General features: G+C 38.1%; 1 protein-coding gene and 1 long non-coding RNA gene across 3 annotated transcripts in view; one reads left to right on the top strand and one right to left on the bottom strand.

The window, feature by feature from the left end:
- Positions 1 to 26,483, top strand: part of colec12 (collectin sub-family member 12) — an 88,019-nt gene that overhangs the window by 58,642 nt on the left and 2,894 nt on the right. The window contains exons 4-7 of the mRNA XM_066723401.1: positions 20,157 to 20,243; positions 20,528 to 21,571; positions 22,917 to 23,402; positions 23,800 to 23,936. Of these exons, the coding sequence (XP_066579498.1) occupies positions 20,157 to 20,243; positions 20,528 to 21,571; positions 22,917 to 23,402; positions 23,800 to 23,936 (1,754 nt within the window). The remainder of the gene's footprint in view (positions 1 to 20,156; positions 20,244 to 20,527; positions 21,572 to 22,916; positions 23,403 to 23,799; positions 23,937 to 26,483) is intronic.
- LOC136770487 (uncharacterized) lies at positions 1,829 to 12,773 on the bottom strand. Of its 2 annotated transcripts, XR_010822295.1 has the most exons (3): positions 12,492 to 12,715; positions 12,042 to 12,171; positions 1,829 to 2,816 (listed from the first exon to the last, which is right to left on the bottom strand). It is a non-coding gene; the product is annotated as an uncharacterized LOC136770487 (long non-coding RNA). The 2 variants fall into 2 exon arrangements; XR_010822294.1 differs by lacking the exon at positions 1,829 to 2,816 and having other exon boundaries at positions 4,985 to 12,171; positions 12,492 to 12,773.

The following is a 26,483-nucleotide window of genomic DNA, read 5'->3' as shown; positions in this document are numbered from 1 at the left end:
ACTCAATTTGTCTTATTTCAGTGGGGTATATGAAGCTGTGTTTTAAACAAATGCCAGGATTTACAATTACAGTTGGACCAGGTTCCTAGCCAAATTCCACCAAATAATTCAAAGATGTGATGTACCATGAGCTCAGGTAGTGAATGAGGCAGAGCGAACACATGCTACAATCTTAACGCTAAGTGTTTTTTATGTTTTATTATAATAACTCAAGAGCTAAGACAGCTGGTGCTCAACGCCTGTATATTACAAAAACAGTTGAACTTGTAGCTTATTTTTGCAAAGAAATGGTTTACAAGAAAGTACATTCAACATACATCTTGTATACTCTTCCAAATGTAATCTTCAGTCTGGATCTCATCCAGAACACAGTGGAAGAAAACACACTCAACACTGCATTTGTATAACATATTATAATCTATGTGATCTGTCCAGGATTACAACAGGAGTGACCAAACAATAAAGATTGTACAGGAAAAGTTGTGCTTTGTAGCCATGTCTGACAGTAACAACGGGGGAAGTTGCAAGACATTAAATTACAAACACAAGTAGAGAGAAACATTGTTAATTACAGGCTATAGCTCCATGTATGTTCTTGTAATTTGGCCTAGCATTACTTTCAATTTAGATATGCCCCATGTTACTCAGTCGCTGTAGGTATATCAGATATATGAGCCAGCTGTCTGGAGAAGAAGACAAAACAAAATACAGATTCTCTTTAATATGGTTTTGTTTGTTTGTTTTATTTGTGGACAATTATGCCTATATGCTCATCTGCCTCTTGAGTGAAAGCACCGATTTCCACATTTTCAAATAACAGATGAAATTGCCCCCCCACGTCGCTCTGAGTGTGTTATTGCATGCTTTGATGCCAAATTCTCTTCATTGATGAGGGTGCTGCAGTGCGAATCCTCTTTTGACATATTCCAAACAACTCGCGGGACCCAGAAAATGCCCCCCCACCTCTTCTTGTTTTTCTGCCAGCCACAGACAGTTAAATACTGGAGCACACCACCGAGGAAGTGTGGGAGAGAACCAAGGTCTCAGCACTACGAGAACCAAACAGCCTGACGTTCATTCTTTGTTTTGTTTTTTTGTTCTACCCGTACGCCACACTGTTTACTCGGGATTTTCTATTACATTATGGACTATAAACACAAAGTGAGTGAAAATAAATAACAGCATGAAAGCTGTGTGCATGGAATCAAGATTAATGCCACTTCTGATCCCCAGCTGCAGCACAGCTGGTGGGGGGCCAGTCTATGGATCAGAGCCTCTCCAGCCGGGATGAAATAACTACAGAGCATAACAGCCTCTTATTCTGTTTCATATTTGGACATGTCTTTGCTCACAGTGGAACTTATGAGCAAAGTCTGGTACTTTAGGAGCTCTGTACCTTATTTACAGAGAATGGGGGGATAGGAGCCAGAGCATGAAATTAGGCAGTTGACAGTTACTGGCAATAAAGTGGAGCCATTTATTGCTAGTCACAGTGTAGGGAAGTGTTTTTTTGTTGATGTTGATGTTTATAAATACATTTATGTTACAGGTTTATGCCCTCGAATTGAACTATAGTTTCCAGGAACTAAAGATGGCCCAAATTGATTTTACTTTTGCTATTCTTCTACAATGAAACAGTTAAAAATGATTGCTTTAACTGATATGCAACTCTTAAGGGGGAAGATAGTTTGAAATACACATGTACACACGTAACCTTTTGTCATTATTATTATTATTATTTTTACGTCTTGGCAGACATCCTTATCCAGGGCAACTTACAACATAAGCGCAATACAAGGTGCAAGAATACTATTAAGTACAAGGCATCAAATATTACAAATTCAAATTTACAATAAACAGAGCAATTCAAAATATAATACATTTTACAACTTCCAATGTACACAGGTAAGTACAGTAAGTGAGGTCATACATCCTGGACGGTAAAAGCTAAGTGCTGTCAAGAGTTGCTGTAGAGTCACAGTCAAGGGCTACGGGAAAGGGAGCAAGGAGGAAAACAATCAATAATACAAGTATTAGTAGCGCAAGATGCATGATAAAATGTTGTGAAGTGCTATCTAACAGGGATTAAAAGGACTAATATTACAAGTACTGTCTGAAAAGATGTGTCTTGAGTAATCGCTGGAAGAAGGTCAAGGACTCTGCTGTTTTGACTTGTGGTGGGAAGGTCATTCCACCATTTAGGGGCCAGGGATGAGAAGAAGCGGCTCTGGAGGAAGGAGAGTGGAGAGGAGGTGTTAGTCTTCTGGCACTGGAGGAGCGCAGTGGTCTGGAGGGGATGTATGGAGAGACGAGTGACTGAAGGTAACTTGGTGCAGTGTGGTCGAGACAGCGGTAGGTGAGGGTCAAAGTCTTGAACTGAATGCGTGCTGCTATCGGGAGCCAGTGGAGGGAGTGGAGCAGTAGGGTAGCGTGTGCGAATCGGGGCAGAGAGAATACCAGACGAGCCACAGAGTTCTGGATGAGCTGGAGCGGCGGGTAGTAGATGCAGGCAGGCCGGCCAGGAGGGAGTTGCAGTAGTCCAGGTGGGAGAGGACCAGTCACTGGAGGAGTCGAGTAGTCGGTGAGGAAGGGACAGATTCGGCATATATGTAATGTAAATGGTTTCTGTACAACAACAGCCATAATAACCAAGGACTGTAGACATTCTTTACACTTAAATGCTGTTTTATTGTTCTGTTTCCTCACAGGGTTATGATTGCAATTAGATCAAGATGATTCCAATTAAGGTGGAAGTGAACACTCAAGATATATATATTCCTCTGACATCTGGATGTTGGGCAGTGATGTAGTTTTGTCTGAAGACAGGAGAATAGATATTTTTAGACAGAGAAATGTAATTCAAGTGCAGTGACTCAGCTCAGAGAGAAGGCTGTCAGTGTGCTTTTCTTTCATAGCTGACCAATGTGTAAGCCTGCAGATGTTTTTGGACTTGATCTTATTAGGGGTCACCGAGTCAAGTTGCAGCCCAGTTTCAACACAATGCAATTTACAAACAAAATCATATAAAACTATGTACCAATAATGCTAAACAGGGATGCACAAAAAGCTAACACTGTAGTACTGGCTGTCAGAGGCTGAACACCAGAGTGAATCTCTTAAGTGATTGCAAATACCAGTATGAGAATGCCGTTGAATACGATGTTCTTATTGGCTGGCTAGTCAGCCAATCAGACACCTGGGAGATGCATTAAACCAGGCCAATGACTGTCAAGGTATTTTTTATTTTGATTTAGCGTCTTGTAAATTGCAGGCTTGTGATACTGGCCGAGCCCAGGAGGTGCTGTCCAGGCCCTGGATTTATGTATTTATTATTTTAATTGGACTGCCAAAACACATTTCATGAGAAGAAAATACAATCTCAGGTAGAAAAGAACAGAGCCTTCTCAAAGCACTTGATTGTGATGAATGGAAAAGAAAATTCACAGACATTTGCTTTATAAAGTCCTACTAACACATGAGTATAAACCAATCATGTCGGTGAGTGTGCTGGTTCCCCTTTTAAGCTCTGACTACTTCGAAAATACATTGTAATAATAATTATGAGTATTTATGTCTACTCAACAAATTGACAAAGTTGAAGAACTTTGATTTAGACTGCTGTCCCTGCAGATAGAGTTTTAGAAAATAAAAAGATTAAAGAATTACTGTATTTTTGTTGCTGGCAAAGTATTTAATGAAATAGGTGAATAAACCAATACATTCTTTATTATGTAGATTATAGACAATCTTACATTTCCCTGTGATTATAATACAAAAAATACACTTTAGTAAAAAAATAAAAATTGAACTTTTATAACTGACAAAGTAATTTACGTTTCTACTATGTACAAAAAATGTCTATATATAGACTTGTATATTTGCTTGTACTACATAGTAAATTGTGCTTTTTTATTTTGGCAAATAGCTGTTGAAGTAAATATCTTTTCAATTAAAGTCACTATAGGGAAAAGATAATTGAAATGCTAAAATGGTTATTATTTGTAGTAGTAATAATAATAATAATAGTAAGCTATATTTCCTTTCAATAGGTTATGTAGCTCTTGATGATCAGAACTGATAAGCTAAGTTTATGTTCTGTTTATGGCTATTTAGTTTTCATTATACTAATGTCATAGTGCACAGCTTCTTCACACCTTTGTAAATGCAAAATTGTCTGGATAGTTCTCAATAAAGTGGCTCGTTCATGGTAATGCACGATATATAACTGTTATTGAGAGCAATTATGGAGATAGATGTACTGAGCAAGAATTAAATAAATATTGTCCTGCATTACTCTAAAATATTGAATATTTTCTTGTACATTGATTTAGTGACCTTTTATAATAAACTTTTTTATACTAATGTATGACTGGCTTCTCTCAGTTGATTTGTGTGGGAACCCTAAATTGAGGTTGAGGTCCTTGTCCTCATTTATCACAAGGTGGCATTGTGCACTATTGTAGTGTAAACACCTGCTAAACGTGTCCCAGTTTGTTCCCCCCATCTCCATACACTAGTTCCCATTTATCCACAATGTGAGCATCCACGTTGCCATCAGTTAAGCCTGGGTTTAAGGTGGGTCAATAAACCTCATTACAGTCCATGTTCATGTTCTGTTAACTGTAATTTCAGTTTCCACCTGGGTTTTTAAAACAGTTTTGCACTCATTATAAAATTCACTCTTCAAATGACCTGACTACTTTTAATACTTCAAATCTGGATGAGTTTCTTTAGCATTAAAATATATAGCTCTATCGTAATCAATTTCAATATTTTTTAATTGTGCTTTGGGAAATGTGTACTTAAATTAACCATTAGAACCATCTGGAACACAACAGTTCGTCTATAAATACTGTCCATCTGGAGATTGAACTGGGATTGACCAAAGTATCTGCTGACAAAGAAATAATAAAACGGACAAGGAACAGTACTTTATACATTTTTATTTTATCAAAAGTTTTTTGGGATACACTTCCAACATACAGGTAAAGAATTACAGTTAGTTACAAATGTCCCCAGATAAATATATCACTTCTTGATGAAAACATTTTAAATTAAACCTTGTAATGCATCTGTTCAAGATTATTATGATTCATTTTCTTAGCAGATGCCCTGATCCACGACTTACACTACAGTATATCCCATTGTTTTATATGTGCAATTATCCATTAATACAACTGTTTTTTTTTTTTTATTGGAGCAATCTAGGTACAGTGCCTTGCTCAAGGGGACAACAGCAGTTCCCCCCAGCTGGAACTGAACCCACAACTCTCCACACTGGAGTCCAGAGCCCTAAGCACTAATACACACTACTGACCGTGTGAATGTGTAATGCAATATGAAGCATATTCTTCTATGAAAGATACACACCAGCAGTACCTGGTATGGACAGGTATTTGCAAATGTAACTTCAATGTGTATCACGATAGTTAAAATAACAATATTGTAATTCCTTTGGAAGTGTACTGAATTTTGAAGTGACACACTGTTCCCTACTAATAAAAGATAACCAGAATGTAGTTACCTTGTCTGTCATGGTAATTACAATAAAACTCTTTTGGAAGAGAACAGCTCTCTCCCGCAATGAGTTTATAGATAATTACAATAATGTTGCACTATATGAGAAAAGCAATAACAGTTGGGGGGCGTGTAGACCAATACAGTAGAAAATGTAATCATGTTCCACTAGAAACCCAGAGATTTCGGACAGCCACACCTGCAACATGTGCGACTCCTTCATAAAACACCTCTCTTTCCTGGCTGCAGCAACGCCTTGTTCAGAATGCTGCTGACGTTTTTCAAATGTTACCACCCCTTTCTCAGCTCGGGTTGCCGCAACGTTCTCTTCATGATTTGCTTTAACGTCTCGGCTTCCGTACTAACCACTACTCCACGCTGCTGCCAATTATAATAAACTAATGTAATCAAATGCCATTCCCCAGGAAGTGTACAGTATTTTTAAGTGACACACTATTCCCTGGTAATAATAGCACATTGGGAATTGAATTACATTGGGCATCATAGTAATAATTAAAGCAACCAAGTCTTACTAGTGAAGCTTCAACAGGCTATTATTTATGCATTGCTGATTCCTGGTGGAAAAGTTTTACCTGTATAACGTTTTCACTTTCTATCACAATACCTTTTGTTCCTACCGCCAAGTACTCTGAGATGGAATAAATAAATAAATATCCGCTAATATTAGGCTACATAAACCTACCAGTACAAAACAGCTAGTTCTAGTGGGATGTATTGCCAGACAATAACTTGAATGGATTAAAAATAAACAAAAATCTGCCCTGGTTACACCTCACGCTATATCTTAAAAATGGCGTTTGTGTGAGCTAATGGGTGTGGACCTGACCGGGCATATGACTGATGACCAATCTCACTCTGTCTCAGTCCATAGTGTACACGTCTCAGTCCATAGGGTATACGTTTCAGTACATACTGTATCTCAGTACAAGGTGTATGCGTCTCAGTACATAGTGCATACGTTTCAGTACATACTGTATCTCAGTACAAGGTGTATGCGTCTCAGTACATAGTGTATCTCAATATATACTGTATGCGTCTCAGTATATATTGTACTGTACCACTGGGGTGAATTATGTCCCTAGTTGCACCTCATAACATAGTGTAAATCGTTTATAAGGGCATCTGCTATGAAAATGTATCATAATAATAATCTCAGTACATGGTGTATATGTCTCAGTACATGGTGCATCTCAGTACATGGTGTATGCGTCTCAGTACATATACAGTACCGTACTGTACCATGGGGGTGAATTATGTCCATAACGGCACCTCATAACATAGTGTAAGTTGTGTATAAGTTGGTATATAGTGTACACGTCTCAGTCCATAGTGTACATGTCTCAGTAAATAGTGTATACGTCTCAGTCCATAGTGTATACGTCTCAGTACATTGTGTTTACGTCTCAGTACATAGTGTATCTCAGTACATAGTGCATACATCTCAGTACATAGTGTTTACGTCTCAGTACATAGTGCATACGTTTCAGTACATAGTGTATCTCAGTACAAGGTGTATGTGTCTCAGTACATAGTGTATACGTCTCAGTACATAGTGTATCTCAGTACAAGGTGTATGTGTCTCAGTACATAGTGTATTTCAATATATACTGTATGCGTCTCAGTATATACTGTACTGTACCACTGGGGTGAATTATGTCCCTAACGACGCCTCATAACATAGTGTAAGTTGTGTATAAGTTGGTATATAGTGTACACGTCTCAGTACATAGTGCATACATCTCAGTACATAGTGTATCTCAGTACATAGTGTTTACGTCTCAGTATATAGTGGATACATTTCAGTACATAGTGTATCTCAGTACAAGGTGTATGCGTCTCAGTCCATAGTGTTTACGTCTCAGTCCATAGTGTATACGTCTCAGTACATAGTGTATCTCAGTACAAGGTGTATGTGTCTCAGTACATAGTGTATTTCAATATATACTGTATGCGTCTCAGTATATACTGTACTGTACCACTGGGGTGAATTATGTCCCTAACGACGCCTCATAACATAGTGTAAGTTGTGTATAAGTTGGTATATAGTGTACACGTCTCAGTACATAGTGCATACATCTCAGTACATAGTGTATCTCAGTACATAGTGTTTACGTCTCAGTATATAGTGGATACATTTCAGTACATAGTGTATCTCAGTACAAGGTGTATGCGTCTCAGTCCATAGTGTTTACGTCTCAGTACATAGTGTATCTCAGTACAAAGTGTATGCGTCTCAGTACATAGTGTATCTTAGTATATACTGTATACGTCTCAGTACATAGTGTTTACATCTCAGTCCATAGTGTTTACATCTCAGTACATAGTGCATACATTTCAGTACATAGTGTATCTCAGTACAAGGTGTATGCGTCTCAGTCCATATTGTTTACGTCTCAGTCCATAGTGTATACGTCTCAGTCCATAGTGTATCTCAGTACAAAGTGTATGCGTCTCAGTACATAGTGTATCTAAGTACATAGTGTATACGTCTCAGTACATAGTGCATACGTTTCAGTACATAGTGTATCTCAGTACATAGTGTATACGTCTCAGTACATAGTGCATACGTCTCAGTCCATAGTGTATACGTCTCAGTACATAGTGTATCTCAGTACAAGGTGTATGTGTCTCAGTACATAGTGTATTTCAATATATACTGTATGCGTCTCAGTATATACTGTACTGTACCACTGGGGTGAATTATGTCCCTAACGACGCCTCATAACATAGTGTAAGTTGTGTATAAGTTGGTATATAGTGTACACGTCTCAGTACATAGTGCATACATCTCAGTACATAGTGTATCTCAGTACATAGTGTTTACGTCTCAGTATATAGTGGATACATTTCAGTACATAGTGTATCTCAGTACAAGGTGTATGCGTCTCAGTCCATAGTGTTTACGTCTCAGTACATAGTGTATCTCAGTACAAAGTGTATGCGTCTCAGTACATAGTGTATCTTAGTATATACTGTATACGTCTCAGTACATAGTGTTTACATCTCAGTCCATAGTGTTTACATCTCAGTACATAGTGCATACATTTCAGTACATAGTGTATCTCAGTACAAGGTGTATGCGTCTCAGTACATAGTGTATCTCAGTACAAGGTGTATGCGTCTCAGTCCATATTGTTTACGTCTCAGTCCATAGTGTATACGTCTCAGTACATAGTGTATCTCAGTACATAGTGTATACGTCTCAGTACATAGTGTTTACGTCTCAGTACATAGTGCATACGTTTCAGTACATAGTGTATCTCAGTACATAGTGTATACGTCTCAGTACATAGTGCATACGTTTCAGTACATACTGTATCTCAGTACAAGGTGTATGCGTCTCAGTACATAGTGTATCTCAATATATACTGTATGCGTCTCAGTATGTACTGTACTGTACCACTGGGGTGAATTATGTCCCTAACGACGCCTCATAACATAGTGTAAGTTGTGTATAAGTTGGTATATAGTGTACACGTCTCAGTACATAGTGCATACATCTCAGTACATAGTGTATCTCAGTACATAGTGTTTACGTCTCAGTATATAGTGGATACATTTCAGTACATAGTGTATCTCAGTACAAGGTGTATGCGTCTCAGTCCATAGTGTTTACGTCTCAGTACATAGTGTATCTCAGTACAAAGTGTATGCGTCTCAGTACATAGTGTATCTTAGTATATACTGTATACGTCTCAGTACATAGTGTTTACATCTCAGTCCATAGTGTTTACATCTCAGTACATAGTGCATACATTTCAGTACATAGTGTATCTCAGTACAAGGTGTATGCGTCTCAGTACAAGGTGTATGCGTCTCAGTCCATATTGTTTACGTCTCAGTCCATAGTGTATATGTCTCAGTACATAGTGTATCTCAGTACAAAGTGTATGCGTCTCAGTACATAGTGTATCTAAGTACATAGTGTATACGTCTCAGTACATAGTGCATACGTTTCAGTACATAGTGTATCTCAGTACATAGTGTATACGTCTCAGTACATAGTGCATACGTTTCAGTACATACTGTATCTCAGTACAAGGTGTATGCGTCTCAGTACATAGTGTATCTCAATATATACTGTATGCGTCTCAGTATATACTGTACTGTACCACTGGGGTGAATTATGTCCCTAACGACGCCTCATAACATAGTGTAAGTTGTGTATAAGTTGGTATATAGTGTACACGTCTCAGTACATAGTGCATACATCTCAGTACATAGTGTATCTCAGTACAAGGTGTATGCGTCTCAGTACATAGTGTTTACATCTCAGTCTCAGTCCTCAGTCAAACGAGATAGTACTCATGTAATTAAATGTATTCACCAAATTAAATACACTGTAATTATAGTGTACCTACACCATTAGAAAAAATAAATCATAATGTAATTAAATGTAATATCATGTTGTTATAGCTAGTAATAGTACAGTGTCATTACTGTACTGGTTATATGATCTCAGTACATAGTGTATACGTCTCAGTACATAGTGTTTACGTCTCAGTACATAGTGCATACGTTTCAGTACATAGTGTATCTCAGTACATAGTGTATACGTCTCAGTACATAGTGCATACGTCTCAGTCCATAGTGTATACGTCTCAGTACATAGTGTATCTCAGTACAAGGTGTATGTGTCTCAGTACATAGTGTATTTCAATATATACTGTATGCGTCTCAGTATATACTGTACTGTACCACTGGGGTGAATTATGTCCCTAACGACGCCTCATAACATAGTGTAAGTTGTGTATAAGTTGGTATATAGTGTACACGTCTCAGTACATAGTGCATACATCTCAGTACATAGTGTATCTCAGTACATAGTGTTTACGTCTCAGTATATAGTGGATACATTTCAGTACATAGTGTATCTCAGTACAAGGTGTATGCGTCTCAGTCCATAGTGTTTACGTCTCAGTCCATAGTGTATACGTCTCAGTACATAGTGTATCTCAGTACAAAGTGTATGCGTCTCAGTACATAGTGTATCTTAGTATATACTGTATACGTCTCAGTACATAGTGTTTACATCTCAGTCCATAGTGTTTACATCTCAGTACATAGTGCATACATTTCAGTACATAGTGTATCTCAGTACAAGGTGTATGCGTCTCAGTACATAGTGTATCTCAGTACAAGGTGTATGCGTCTCAGTCCATATTGTTTACGTCTCAGTCCATAGTGTATACGTCTCAGTACATAGTGTATCTCAGTACATAGTGTATACGTCTCAGTACATAGTGTTTACGTCTCAGTACATAGTGCATACGTTTCAGTACATAGTGTATCTCAGTACATAGTGTATACGTCTCAGTACATAGTGCATACGTTTCAGTACATACTGTATCTCAGTACAAGGTGTATGCGTCTCAGTACATAGTGTATCTCAATATATACTGTATGCGTCTCAGTATGTACTGTACTGTACCACTGGGGTGAATTATGTCCCTAACGACGCCTCATAACATAGTGTAAGTTGTGTATAAGTTGGTATATAGTGTACACGTCTCAGTACATAGTGCATACATCTCAGTACATAGTGTATCTCAGTACATAGTGTTTACGTCTCAGTATATAGTGGATACATTTCAGTACATAGTGTATCTCAGTACAAGGTGTATGCGTCTCAGTCCATAGTGTTTACGTCTCAGTACATAGTGTATCTCAGTACAAAGTGTATGCGTCTCAGTACATAGTGTATCTTAGTATATACTGTATACGTCTCAGTACATAGTGTTTACATCTCAGTCCATAGTGTTTACATCTCAGTACATAGTGCATACATTTCAGTACATAGTGTATCTCAGTACAAGGTGTATGCGTCTCAGTACAAGGTGTATGCGTCTCAGTCCATATTGTTTACGTCTCAGTCCATAGTGTATATGTCTCAGTACATAGTGTATCTCAGTACAAAGTGTATGCGTCTCAGTACATAGTGTATCTAAGTACATAGTGTATACGTCTCAGTACATAGTGCATACGTTTCAGTACATAGTGTATCTCAGTACATAGTGTATACGTCTCAGTACATAGTGCATACGTTTCAGTACATACTGTATCTCAGTACAAGGTGTATGCGTCTCAGTACATAGTGTATCTCAATATATACTGTATGCGTCTCAGTATATACTGTACTGTACCACTGGGGTGAATTATGTCCCTAACGACGCCTCATAACATAGTGTAAGTTGTGTATAAGTTGGTATATAGTGTACACGTCTCAGTACATAGTGCATACATCTCAGTACATAGTGTATCTCAGTACAAGGTGTATGCGTCTCAGTACATAGTGTTTACATCTCAGTCTCAGTCCTCAGTCAAACGAGATAGTACTCATGTAATTAAATGTATTCACCAAATTAAATACACTGTAATTATAGTGTACCTACACCATTAGAAAAAATAAATCATAATGTAATTAAATGTAATATCATGTTGTTATAGCTAGTAATAGTACAGTGTCATTACTGTACTGGTTATATGATTTAAACATTACTTACATGCCTTTACCATTTAATGTACCTGTGTATCCGTTTTTTGTGTACAGGTTAGGTCATTCAACGTTTGGCCTCATAGCCTCCGGTTGGATCTCTTCAAAGATCCAATATCAACGGTCTCTTGAACTACATCCTGTATATAAATAAATTGGAATTGCATTAGTAAATAACAATAAAGACGATTCAACAGTAGAGAGGCTAATTATCTAAACAAATCAATTGAGTGTGGGCTCTTAAAAAACATATATATATTTATACTTTATTAATAGCAGAAACAATAATGTCCCGATATCCGGACTCAATTACAGTGTTTACATTAGGACCTGCAGTGGCTTGTGTAATCTAAAGTGTCTTTAAATCCAAACACAGAAATATCATGACACATTTGAATAAATCCTATGAACTTGAAACAGTAGAGATTTATATTCTTGTTCTACTTGCGGCGTCACTCACATTATGTCTAGTAGAAGGGGTTGGTGTTTTCGTAGATCGGTTCAGCGCTGTACGTCCCTCTGTGGAATTGCCGATTCTTGGGATGATTATGCCGTTTCTGGCAACAGCACAATAGTTTGAATAGGTACCTGCCCAATCTCCTGAAAAACGACTTTAACTTCACGACGCTGTCCGCTACTGAAGCCAGTTCGATACAAGCATCTCTTTCATAATCTATAGGCCGGATGCGAGTTGAACGTTACACCTATGACGTCACAAACACCGTATTGTCATAACAGAGGTTATGACACTGGCCGTGGTTTAACTGAAACAATATGGAGACTCTTACATTAATGATAGTTCCATACAATATAGAGATGTATACAAAGATGTCTAACTGGCGCTGGACACAAAAATAAGTAGACAAAAGTAGAACATACCTTCTCTCTCTCTCTCTCTCTCTCTCTCTCTCTCTCTCTCTCTCTCTCTCTCTATATATATATATATATATATATATATATATATATATATATATATATATATATATATATATACACGAGTAATGTGGATAATTAAAGGCGAGGAGTCCATGATTGACCACTCAGAGGAGTTGATTTTCAGACCCTGGTAGACTAAAATTAGAGACCGATCGGTTTTTCATAACATAATAAAATAAATAGTGTGGGTTGTTTATTATAAAGATGTTTAACTAACTTACTTTTATACATTTAAATATTATTTCAAAAAAGAAAAAAAAATCTTCCCGGAAGCCATCTTGGATCCGGTCTCCGCCACGTAACAACATCCGGTAATAAATAAATTAAAACATAATTGATAATACATTAATATGAGATCACACTATAGCAGACAACGTACTTTTATTTTTGTGTTTTCATACAATAACTATAATCGTGCGATGTATATTTTAGATCGAAGACCGCAACACATCAAAGTGCAGGTCATGGGTGAAGCGGCGGCCCTGGAGGAGGCGTTCCTGTATGTACGTCATCACGTTCGTGTGGCGCAGATGTCAGCAGATCTGCGCAGATATGTGCTGCTCCAACAATGGAAACAAATAAAGAAATGGGATGGTGTTTCCGAAAACAAGTCTAAGCTAGTCTGGGATCTTCACAGGGATGTATTGGGAACACAATTACGATTTGGAATATAAAGCATGTGGATGGACTTAGATATTATGGATAACTTTACAGTTTTGCATTTAGTAAATACACCTGGAGACAATACATACACGCATGTACATTATTATTTAAGACGTATGTATATTTTTAATGTAATATTAAAAATAAAATAAAAAAATCAAACACTTTCACTTGTTCTACTTGAATAAATGAAAAGGATACCACTTGTTTTCTGACTTTTAGTCCACCATTGTGTTACATAACAAAATTATTATGCTGTGCTAATCTAATGGGGACTAATAGGTTTTGCTACAGTTAGCTAATTTTCACAGGCAGGTAGGAAACCAAATTTTTTGTGACCAGAGTGAATGACATCTATCTACCTTGACTGTGATAGAGAAATTAAGGTGTTACAACTTACCCCTTCTTACAACTTTCCCCGGTCTCCCCTAAATAAAAAGTGTGCTAATATAAAATAATGGATAGACATAAAGTGTGCCCTGTATGCTACCCTGAAATGGCTTTGTGAGTAACATATGTTTGATCACCACAAAGGAACCAGTATAATGATTTTCCACAAAATTATTAAATAACAGTACGATATATAGTACTATATATGTAAGTAGAAACTTCCTCAAAATAAAAACATGCTTTTTATACATCAGTATAGCATAATAATACCGGGAGAATTTTTGTATTCTTTTATTGTTTATTTTCAAAATGTAAAATCGTGAACATTCAGCAATGCAAATAATAATAAGCCTGAATTTAACTGAAATGCTTTGGGGTCATTCTCCCAAATCATGTACCACTAGTGTTACCTGAGAGTCAAAAATTGAACATGTCATTATCTATTATATTCTTGTGTTTTTTAATTATTAAATGCCTTATCTAAAGACATCTGTATGAAAAAAGATAACCAGCCAGCTACATTTTGTGCTAGCGGCATGTTTTTATCACCTGCCCCATGGGTTTTGATTGGAAAAAAGATGCTGGCCAGGACCTAGATTTATGTATTTTTTGGTTTAATTGCACTGCCAAAACACATTTCCTTAAATCCTAGACATTTTGTATTAATTCATATGACGATATACAGGAGAGTTTCACTCGTGAGTGCACAACAGCCATCTTACGGGCCGTCATCATGCACCTGTTATGCTCGTGCTCTCTCAGCGTTACATGAGATTTAAACATGCACCACCACAAATCTGTCTCGCAAAGGAGAAAAAACAAAAAGGTGACAAGCAAGTATCCTATTTCAAAGTATTTCATAAACCAAAAGGAAGGCAACATGCTTTCAGAGGAAGGAGAACGTGACGGCAAGTGTGGGAATAGTACCACCTGCCACACAGACATAAACACATTGGCATCTGACTGCTCAATCTACGGCAAACACAAAGGAAGGCAACTATTACTTTCTGTGGCATTGTAACCTGCGGAAAGGGGGGGACCTAGCTCCAGCCCTGGATATGGATATTGGTTGAGATTTTCAGTTTCAGTTTCTGTAGTTTCCATTTTAATGTAGAAAACCATTAAGGCTGTTTTCTTTGCCTTTGCCTCTTTGTTTTATTTATTTATATTATTGACTTATTTTGTTACATATAACCTTCCTTGTAGTGCAGTCTTCCCCCCCAGGAAAAACAAACTAAATGGGAATAATACGGTGGTTAGTACAGACATACGGACGGTGATGCCAATTGCAAAAACAACTAACAAACAAATCTAAGCAGCAGTCCCCTTTTTTGCATAAAACATGTTCTCAATTGCAATGAACACAAACTGCTATTGTCCTCTAGAGGACACTAAAACAGGAGACTTCAGTTAGTTTAACAATGTATGTAGACTGAAGTATCCTACTAACTGGCACAAATCTTCAAAATTCTTTGAATGTGTTGACATCTTTTATGCAACTGAACTCCTGTAACCCCAAATTATATTTGGATATAGACAATTTGCAGTAATGATTGTGTGTTACAAATAAAGCTCTCAGTAACAATTTAAGAAAGTATTTTGATACTTGGGTGACCCTTCCTTTGTTTTGGAATTCAGCTATATACATCTGAGAATAATAAACAATTAGATGCCTTGAATTGTTTTCATATGTTTTACATGTCACAGAGACCTCTGCATCTGATATCAAATTAAAACAAAGGCAGCAAGAAAAAGAATGAAAGGTCTGTAAAAAGATGTTTAGCTAAAGAGATTCACTTAGATGTGTTTTTCTTTATGCAGCCTCCAGTTATATTTTACAATACCACTGCAATTCCTCAGCCTGGAGACAATAGATAATGTTTACTGGTTTTATGGGTACTTCAAAAAGTTCGGTTTCTTTGTGTGTTTTCAGAACCTGTGACACTTAAGTATTTTTCCATTTGCTGGAACTGAGTTCTGAAGGATTTATAAATGTGGTTGTAATTAGCCCTGTCATGTGAAGAAACAGCTTAGCTCTCAAGCCGACAGCACACTGTCATGAGGCAGGGGTGTGATGCTTGAGAGCCAATTCTGCTAAGCAAAAAAGGTGGTGGCAAGATTTCAAAACTGCTGCATTTTTGGTGAGACAAAAGGATGCGGCAACAAGAATGTGTAGACTCCATGGGACATTATCAAAACAAAAATAACCCCCGGCTTTAAGCTCTTTCAAACCTGGTGAAATTATATTGTAAACTGATACACACACAACCACACGATGTCTCTGTCTTTTAGTCGAATATGAAGTGCTGTTGCTTACCTGCTGTTTAGGAATCAAATAACTGTCTCCAGAAAAAAAGATTTGCTGCATTTCTGATTGATGCTCGATTGGATTGAGTTCTGGGGAATTTGGAGGCCAAGACATTGAACTCGTGATTCCTCAGACCATGCCACCTTCTTCCATTGCTCCGTGGTCCAGTTCTGATGCTCACGTGCCCATTGTAGGTGCTTTCGGCAGTGGACAGGGGTCAGCATGGGCACCCTGACTGGTCTGCGGCTACGCAGCCCCATACGCATCAATGTGCCTTGGCTGGTCATGACCCTGTCACCGCTTCACCGCTTTTCCTTCCTTGAATGACTTTTGATAGGTACTAACCACTGCAGACCAGGAACACCCCACAAGAGCTGCAGTTTTGGAGATGCTCTGACCCAGTCGTCTAGCCATCACAATTTGGCTCAGATCCTTACGCTTGCCCATTTTTCCTGCTTCTAACACATCAACTTTGAGGACAAAATGTTCACTTGCTGCCTAATATATCCCACCCACTGACAGGTGCCATGATAACGAGATTATCAGTGTTATTCACTTCACCTGTCAGTGGTCATAATGTTATGGCTGATTAGTATATTTTGATTTATATACACTACCGGTCAAAAGTTTAAGAACACACCTATTTTTCCAGTTTTTATTGAAATGTAAGCAGTTCAATTTTAGTGAATAATCTGAAATGGTACAAAGGTAAGTTGTAAACTGCCAGAGGTTAAAAAAAAGTTTAGATTACCACAAACTGAAAAAGAATGTGCATTTCAGAGTTATATACTGTGTTACTACACCCTCTTAAGCATTATTTGGCAGTGTTACACGCAGCTCCTGTGCATAGAAGTTATACTGTGTTCCTACAATGCACACATCGTTTGAAAGCTTATTCTCTTGGCTACCAGCACGTTTCAATCTCAAACACATCTGATTTACAGTTTACATGTCGCCCGCCCTCATTCAGAGCCCAGGGGGTAAAACATCCGAACTGTAGTTCCAACCAGAAATAAACACACTTTCTCTAACCAATAACAGGGAGATGACGGTTTCATTGCTGTCTAGGGTCACACAAAGTTAAACCCCCTGTTCCCAAAGACTCCTCTGACATAGGGGTGTGACTTGTGTACTAAGTCTAGGAGAGTGACATCACCTTAACAGCCTCAGCTACACAATGAACTGAAAAGCACAACCTTGATTTAAAGAAGCAAGCCCTGGGCTATAGTTCATATCATGCATTCCAGTCTGAGGTTATTATCACATAAGCCATTCAGGAACTCCAGATATTTTTAGTTTTAATCTTTCTAAAGCTGGCAGACGGACACAAAGCTCTAGCACCAAAACCTAAATAAGACCGCTAATATTGTGACAAAAAGCAAAAAAAAAAAGCAGCAAAGCCTTTATATCTGCCCATATAAGGAAAAATGGCCCAAACTGATTGAGTTACGCTACACTTAAGGCATCAGGTATTGTTATACATGTTTTCTTTTATGAAATTTGCAGCTTTAAAAAAGGCATGTAACCAGAACAAATGCAGGTAAACTGAAAATAGAAGAATAGAATGTGCTAGGATGGCCCGATAGGAGAGCAGAAGAATGGTGATATCATCTAAACAGTATACTTAAACTATTCTTGCAGATTAAGTCACTGTTTGGATATCACTGTTTTAATGAAAGTACATCATTTGTCTACACACCCCTTGTCAGGAGGAAGAACACATCATGCGTTCAGCAGTGCTTATGAAATAACTTGGCACTGCTCAACCGCACAGTTTCTGCCTGAGTCTGGTCTTTTCTCCAGAACATTCCTTCACCATGTGTTAGAGGTCTGTTGGGGGGCTGTATGCCTTGTGTGTAGTGTAACACCAGATTTTATATTTAGAGATTGACTTGTATGCTTATGTCGTACAACACAACAAACTCACAAGCAAAACCAAACCAACCAAATAGCATCAATCTGGATGAACATATACAGATAATAACTCCTTTATTGTGACCTATGGTATTACATTGTATTCAGATTAATTAATTGGTTTATTTATTTCCTAGCTACCTATATACCTATAAGAGTGTGTGAAGTTCACATTTCTCAAAAATGGGACGGCTTTAAATCAATCACTTCTAAAACATTTAAGTGATAGAAGTTGAATTAATTTAGCATATGTGTTACTTAAAAACACAAATAGAAAAAAAGTGTGATTATTTGCTTTAGTGTGCAAATAAACACACTTTAGTGTATTATTGTGCTTCATATACCAACACTTAAACATACAGTATGTCAAATAATGTTCCTAATCTGTGAGGTTATAAATGATTTAGTACAGAAATGGTCGATCCCCTGAAAGAAGAGTGCCATTTAATTTAAGTATGGAGATCGTATACTAAACATTTATACTTCACTTCTTGTTTCAGTGGTTAGTTCCCAAAATTATACTGCCAAAAATCCTTTGTATACATGACAACCCTGATGTCAAGTAAGAATATACAATGTGTGAAAAAGATTTCTCCTAATTACCTGAAGTAAATACTTTTGAATTGAGCTAATAGGACAAAAGTGTGCTCATGTTTTAAACATAGATCTCAAATCCATGAAAACAAAAGATGAACATTAGGAAATCAAAAGTATTATACAATGAAGTTTCAGCAGTATTTCAGCAGAATGGTCAAATAGAACTTCAGTCTACCAGCATCTCAGAGATCAGCAAAATATGTTTCTCTGAGTAATATGAGACCTGTTCTTACAGAAAATTGTTTATTTCACTGTTGTTACACAGTATGCACACTATGTGATGTTAATTTCTTACATGCATATGCAAACTTTATGGTTATTTATGTTTTAATGTTAACTTTAGCAACGAATCAGTAGGATTGTTGTTTAGTTATTTCACGTTACAGTTTTTCTCAATTGTTAAAAGACCATTTGTTAAACTATTTGTCTTCCCTGCGGTAAATTGAATAAATGAATATGTTAAAAGATACATTGCATTAATTGGTGGGAATCTGGTAGAACAAACTTCAGATCACTTTTCAACCTCAAATATACCATCCATTTTTTAAAGCTGGAAACATGATGTGTTATTTTTGTTATTCTCTGTAATAAATTTGCAGCACTTTTCAGTTAGATGGAGTAAGATAGACATTACTGCTGCCTAGTAGATTAAATTGGAAGAAGCTTATTTCTACATGCCTAACCTCCAAAAGTGAACTGGGAAGCTGGGATTTAACACTGGTGGTCAAAATATACAAATAATAGGGAAGAATCTGATATGTTTACTGCTGCAACATTTTCATTTGCAGAATGTCAAATGTACTAAATTGAAATGCTCAAGATACACACAGAAGTTCTGAAGGACTTTAGGGCAAATATCCTTATTGATTCTTGCAGGTATACATTATTTAGTCTTGCAGAATCTTCCTTAATGTATTCTACAGGACATCTGTAGGATTTAGGGAGGTCTGATGAGAATATAGGCAGCAGACTCCTGCATGTGCTTCTGAATGCAGTTATTGTCCAGATGTATGAGGATATTAAAATCCTGTCCATATCCTTAATATTTTTCTTCCCTTGTAAACAAGACATATTTTTTTTGCCTATATATATATATATATATATATATATATATATATATATATATATATATATAGTGCCCTGCATTTAGATTGACTTGGCTTTTAAAACTGTATTCCAGTCATACAGAACAATGGCCCTACATATACTCTGGCAACACATGAAACAAAATAAGGAAATTAAATAAACCACTGAGTGGACCATAGGGGTTTTGTGCAACTATGTAACCCCCAGTTATTTTTCTGTCTGTCTTTTCAGTGGTCCACAGAATAGACAGTGTCACTGAGTTCTTTGATACCTACAGAGGGCGGATTAGATCTGTGGAGAATGACTTGAAGAAACTTGGTAAGCTCCTTAAAATGAACTTTGATTACTATAAATTTGGTTAGTTTGATTTCATCTGTACATGTTCTTACTTCAACATTTTCACTTAAGTCCTAATTAGAGTAAAATTAACAGACAAATATTTAACAGATTTGATATTCGATGTTTTGCTCGTGTAGTACAACGATTCAGCAGATTCCCTTAAACAAGATGACAAAGTAGCTGATTTGGAGAGAATGTGTCATTACTGTGTAGAAAAAACAACAAAATCAAATGTTCTTTCCCCATCTGTTTCCCCTTTGCAGATGACCAGACAGGACAGAAATCAAAGAACTCTTCAAGTGAGATATTGGTGTTTAAGTCTAACATTCAAATGCTCCAACAGCAGCTCAGTGACATTGCAGAAAAGGCCACTCAAAACAGAGCGGCATTGGACAAGCTGCAAGTTGCTGGGCAGTCCATGGAAACAAGGCACAGCTCCCTACAAGGCCTCCTGGACAGCAATTCCAACATGATCAAGAATGTGAACCGCACTCTCCTTACTTATAGCAGCTACATCACCAGCCTACAGGAAGACACCACGCGCCTCCAGGCAGATCTGCAGGGTCAGGTAAGGGACCAGAGCCTCACGGTGGTGAACATCAACAGCCTGAACCTCACGCAGGCCCAGCAGAGAAACTTCATCACTGCCTTGCAGAAATCTGTGGACGACACCAGCCAGGCTATCCAGAAGATCAGGAACGATTTTCAAAGCCTGCAGCAAACCTCCCGGCAGACGAAGACGGACACAGAATGGCTGAAGGAGAAGGTGCAGAACCTACAGGCTCTGGCCACCAACAACTCAGCCTTGGCCAAATCCAACAACGAATCCCTTGAGGACATGGGAACCCAGCTGGCTGTCCTCGGCGGTCAGATTCAAAACACTTCAGCCATGGCAGAAGGCCATGACCAGAGCCTGCGGGAGCTGATGGACCAGCAGAGGGACCATGACAACTTGACGTCAGCTAAGTTTGATACCTTCGAGCTGCGCATGGACAACACGGAGCGGGACATCGACCGCATCACTGGCAACATCAGCTACACCACCCAGCTGCTCGGATCCATCAACACCAATCTCAATGATTTGCGGACCTGCACTGAGACCATTGGCCGACACTCGGACTACCTGCTCAACCTGAACAACTCGCTGGCGGACGTGCGCACAGACACGGTGGCCCTCCGAACGCAGCAGGAAGACCTCGGATCCAGGCTGGATAAAGAGGTCACCAGTCTATCCATCATCATGGAGGAAATGAAACTAGTGGACAACAAGCACTCTCAGCTCATCACGAACTTCACCATCCTTCAAGGTGAGTGCACTCAGCTGGCATTGCCAATCAGGCTGAAGTTAGAAAACTATTCTTGGGTCGTAGGTTATGAAGCAAACCTTGCCATGTATTCTTCGCTGTGCTATTGTGAAGTATGTTTTCAAAATCCTTGCTTTATACTGGATTAAAAGTGGTGCCCATCAATATGAAATAGACGTTAGTCCAATACAATAACAATAATAAACAAGAGCAAGAGCTGGAAATCCAGTAGTCAATATACAGAACTCATATCCAATTATCCTTTTTGATCAAAATTGATTCTAATACGACTATGAATACATGTGTACGGAATTAATTTAAAATAGATATTGTATTTGTATGTAATCCAGCAACATTCTGACATATGTATATAAAAATACTTTTACCTGACAAATAATAATATTCCAACATATACTATGATTTAGTTGTAGTATATATTGAAAACTAATGTGAGCCATAACTTGACACCACCACCAAAATCACAGTTCTGCTGCAAAAATAACCATTAAGTTGATGTATGTGTGCAAGGTTTGTGATGGATTTCCTGGCAGTTATGTGTTGTATACATTGCAGTATCATGGAAAATATGATCATGTGTTTATAAGTAGGGCCCGTGCTTTCCAGACATTTCCTGACATTGCTGCTGTTTTTTCAGAAAAGGCCATTTATTTCCAAAATGTACCATATTGCCTTGGAATTACATTTTATACCTTTAGTGAGTACAGACAGAGTATCCACATGATGAATTCTGTACCCGAGAAAGAGTCGTAGTGAACAAGAGTGGGGGGCGGGGCAAGAACAAGGGCGCTTGTATTTTAAAGTTGGTTTAAAGCTGACCATATTGGTTGTATACAGGACGTATTGCCATATTTATGGTTCTAAACATTCTATATTGCTCATGTTTATTCAAGTGTCGATTTGTTTTATGTAAGGTTCATCTGAAAATTGTGAAATACAAGGTTTCAAAATGACTTTGTTTTCACTGGCCTTGTTCATAAAAGTAGTTTATTGACCTACTTACTGCGTGATAACATTTGTGAAAATGTGGCATCGGAACTGAAACATTCCCACACGACACTTCAGCTACCAAGTTATTTGCTGACAGTGAAGCAGGGTCTGCAGGAAAGTAGCTCAGATTCACTGGATCTCTGACGATCCACCCCTTAGCCTTTGCATTTTTTTAAAGGAGCCATTATTGTTATTAAAACAGTCAGTGTTATGGAAGTCAAACACCTGTTTCAGGGTTACCTGATGTGGGTCAACTATTCTCATTATATTTCAGCACACCCACACATTTTATTAAATTTGTCTCAGATGTCTTTTGACATGTGCTATCTCTCTGTTCCAGGCCCTCCAGGTCCTAGGGGGCCTCGGGGAGACAAGGGATCACAAGGCCCAATGGGGCAGACTGGGCAGAAAGGAGAGAAAGGGGACAAGGGGGAACCAGGCTTGCCGGGCCCGCGGGGAGAGAAGGGTTCTGCCGGACCTCCAGGTGTCCCAGGGTTTAAAGGCCAGCCTGGCACACGAGGAAGCACTGGGCCTAAGGGCTCCAGGGGTTCTGGGGGACGGGCTGGTGCTCCCGGAGCTAAGGGGGAGCCAGGAGTAGCTGGGCTTCCTGGCAGAGATGGGCAACCAGGTCTCCAAGGGCCACAAGGTCCACCAGGGGTACGAGGGGCAGTTGGACCTCCTGGACCACCAGGACCTCGGGGACCACAGGGCCCCGTTGGATCACCTGGACCCCCTGGACTCCCAGGCCTCCCTGCCAGACCAGCAGAGCTTGGTGGCCCAGTGTCACTTCAAGAGGGGACCGCCACTCCCACAGCTAAAAGCCAGGGTAAGTCTGATCTTTCATTGAGATAGTGTGAAGGTCTTGTCTACATTGCCGCAGAATGTTTCACGAAAGTAAATGGAAACTCACAATGCCTTACCCTGCTTGAATACCTAAATTCATCTAGATCACTGTCAACACAACTCAGTAGCTTGCAAATGAAGCAGGAAAGAAAGTCAGTCACCCCATTCCACATACATTTAGGCATATGCACATTTGTGTCATGTTTATAAAAATGAAGCATTTCAAGAAATGGAAGAATAGCAATTGGATTTGTACAGCATTTTTCTTTTGTTAGACATAAATAAAGTGCTAATTTATTTGGTGAGTATTTTCCTTACATCAGGACAAACCAGGTACCATACAGAATTAGAGATTGTTATAACAATATACATTTTTACAGGTTGCCCCCCACAGTGGACCAGTTTCAGAAGCAAGTGCTACTACTTTTCAACAGAAAGACTTAATTTTGATGAAGCCAAAACGTACTGTGAGGGGAAGTCATCAACTTTGGTTGTTATTAACAATCAGGAGGAGCAGGTAAATCATATTCCATTTAATAGTATTTCATATTTGAACTTATTTGTCTAACATAATCCTTTAATCCCCTTACCCCATAAATTTCAGTTTTAAAACTAGTGCTGTGCCGAGACAATGATTTAATGTGGAATTCTCTTTTTCAATATCTTGTATCAATTCTCTGACCTCTAGAATTTATGTTTATTTATTTATTTATTATGCCTGTAATATGTGAGAAATAATAAGGTTTGCAGGTTGAGCCGAATGCAGTACTAACCACAGTCCTATAGATGGCAGTAGACAGGGGAGCCGTTCATCTGGGCCCCATGACAGCCTATCAGACTGGACTTTGCTTTTCTTATGTGTACAGCGTACGCAGCACTTTTTCTCACCAGAAATTAAGTTTCCTCCGTGGATAAATAAATCAATAATAACTTAATTAATTAATTAATTGAACATAGTTCTAATTTAATGAAAATTACAATTATCCAGACGTGGTATTGACGAGACAGGCGTACATTATCCTATTAAACGTACTGTATATTGAACACTGTCCATGAAGTAGTAAAGGATCGAATCAAGACAAAATCATGATCATTTATTAAAACACATTACATATTTAAACAAAAAGTCTGAACAATATACAGATAGTTAGACAGATCCATCTATTGTTATTTTTTATGTATATTTATTTTGTTTTATATTTCCGAGTGAAGTTTCCATGCTTCTGAGTCCCTTCAGCCTAATTGTAAGCCATCTCAGTCTCTTTTCTGAGTCTCCCTTCTCTTCTTGAAAATAAATCTTAATTTATGTCACTAACATATTCACTTACATATGATTCTATTGGATGAAATATATTAAAAACATAGATGTAACTGTTTATCACAAATAATAAATCCTATGTTACGAGTTTATATATTGAATTTACTTTTTCAAATACAGATCTTTTTTTAAGTATTAAAAATAAACTCTATATGCAAAATCCAGAACAGGTGATCAGAAAGCAATACAAATTGATTATATTAACCTATGCATACAAAAATATCGTATATGAAGTTTTAATTTCTCTTTAATTATGACTTAGTGTTGCAGACGTACCAGTACCTCAGTGCTGTCAACATGTCATCCTGCTTCTGAGAAAATAGTGTTAATAATAGGTTTGCTTGCCATTAGTTAGCTAGCTAGTCACATTTTATTAAGGGGTGTTAATGGGAATTAGCTAAAGCTTGTCCTTTGAAGTATGTAGTATGTAATATTATTTGAGCTTTTATATCTCACTTCAGTAAGTATCAGGAGTCAATTGTGATATCCTGATGAATCATGATGTACTGAATCATAACATGTGTATCATGATATATATCGTAGCGCAAGGTACTTGCCAATACCCACCTCTATTTAAAATGTCAGTCTCTAACAAAGCAGACACTTTTTACTTCTTGCTCTCATAAATGACTGTACAGAAATAAACCACTTATCTGTAGGGGACTTGCTGTGAAACTACCTATGACTTTTATCAGAGGCTGAAAACATTTCCTACAAATATAACTAGAATACATATATTTGGAATACGGAAGCCTTTTTATTTAATCTGTTACAAAATTTGGACTGAAAATATCCCAGATAATTATTATATGTTGTAAATGGCATGTTTTGGGACGTATTTATCTTGTTTTCAGTGTGTATCATCTGTGGTCAAAGATGGCTCCCAAGACAATGAATTTGCAAGACACTGATCCCCAGGTATATGGAACAGTGCCTTGCAAAAGTATTACAAAATGATGCATACACTTTTTTTTTTTTTTACTTGAATGCTCAAACTGAAGTCTTCTAAGAGTAAGATAAGTTTCAGTTACAGAAATAGAAGAGAAAAAACACCCCTCAAACAGCTTTGCCCATTCTTCCTGGCAGATTTGCTCAGACTCTCTCAAGTTGCTTGGAGATCGCTTATGGACAGCAGTTTTCAAGTCTTTCCACAAATTCTCAATAGGATTCAAGTAATTTTTCCTTTAATCCTAACATGCTTTCCAGTCCCTGCTGAGGAGACGCATCCCCATAGCATGATGCTGCCACCACCATCCTTGACTGTAGGGATCGTGTCGACTGAGAGATGTGCTGTGTTGGGTCTGCACCAAATGTAACGCTTTGAATTTATACCAAAAAGTTCCAACTTGGACTCATCTGACCACAAAACCTTATGACACATTTTTGCAAGATCACTCAGGTGCTTTGAGATGGCTAGTTACAGGATAGTTTTGGGAAGTGTTCTGGATATTGTTGACTGTTGCACATTTTCTTCCATCTCAGCCATCGACCTCTGTAGCTCTTTAAAAGTTGTCATTGGCCTCATATTGGCATGCCTCACCATCTTTTTCCTTGGCCAGCTTCTCAGTTTGGAGGGGCAGCCAGTGTCTGGGTGATACAATGCACCATTGAGCAGATGAATGTGATGATTGAATCGACTGTGCTCACAGGGACATTTAGAGACTTCAGTATGTTTTTTGTACCCCTATCCCATTTGCCATTTGGCTGCAGCACTGGGAATTTCTGGAGCATAGCTCCCCTAGTTTG

Source organism: Amia ocellicauda, chromosome 2 (genome assembly GCF_036373705.1).
Source record: "Amia ocellicauda isolate fAmiCal2 chromosome 2, fAmiCal2.hap1, whole genome shotgun sequence".
Lineage (NCBI taxonomy): Eukaryota > Metazoa > Chordata > Actinopteri > Amiiformes > Amiidae > Amia > Amia ocellicauda.
This window is presented reverse-complemented; position numbering and strand designations above follow the sequence as displayed.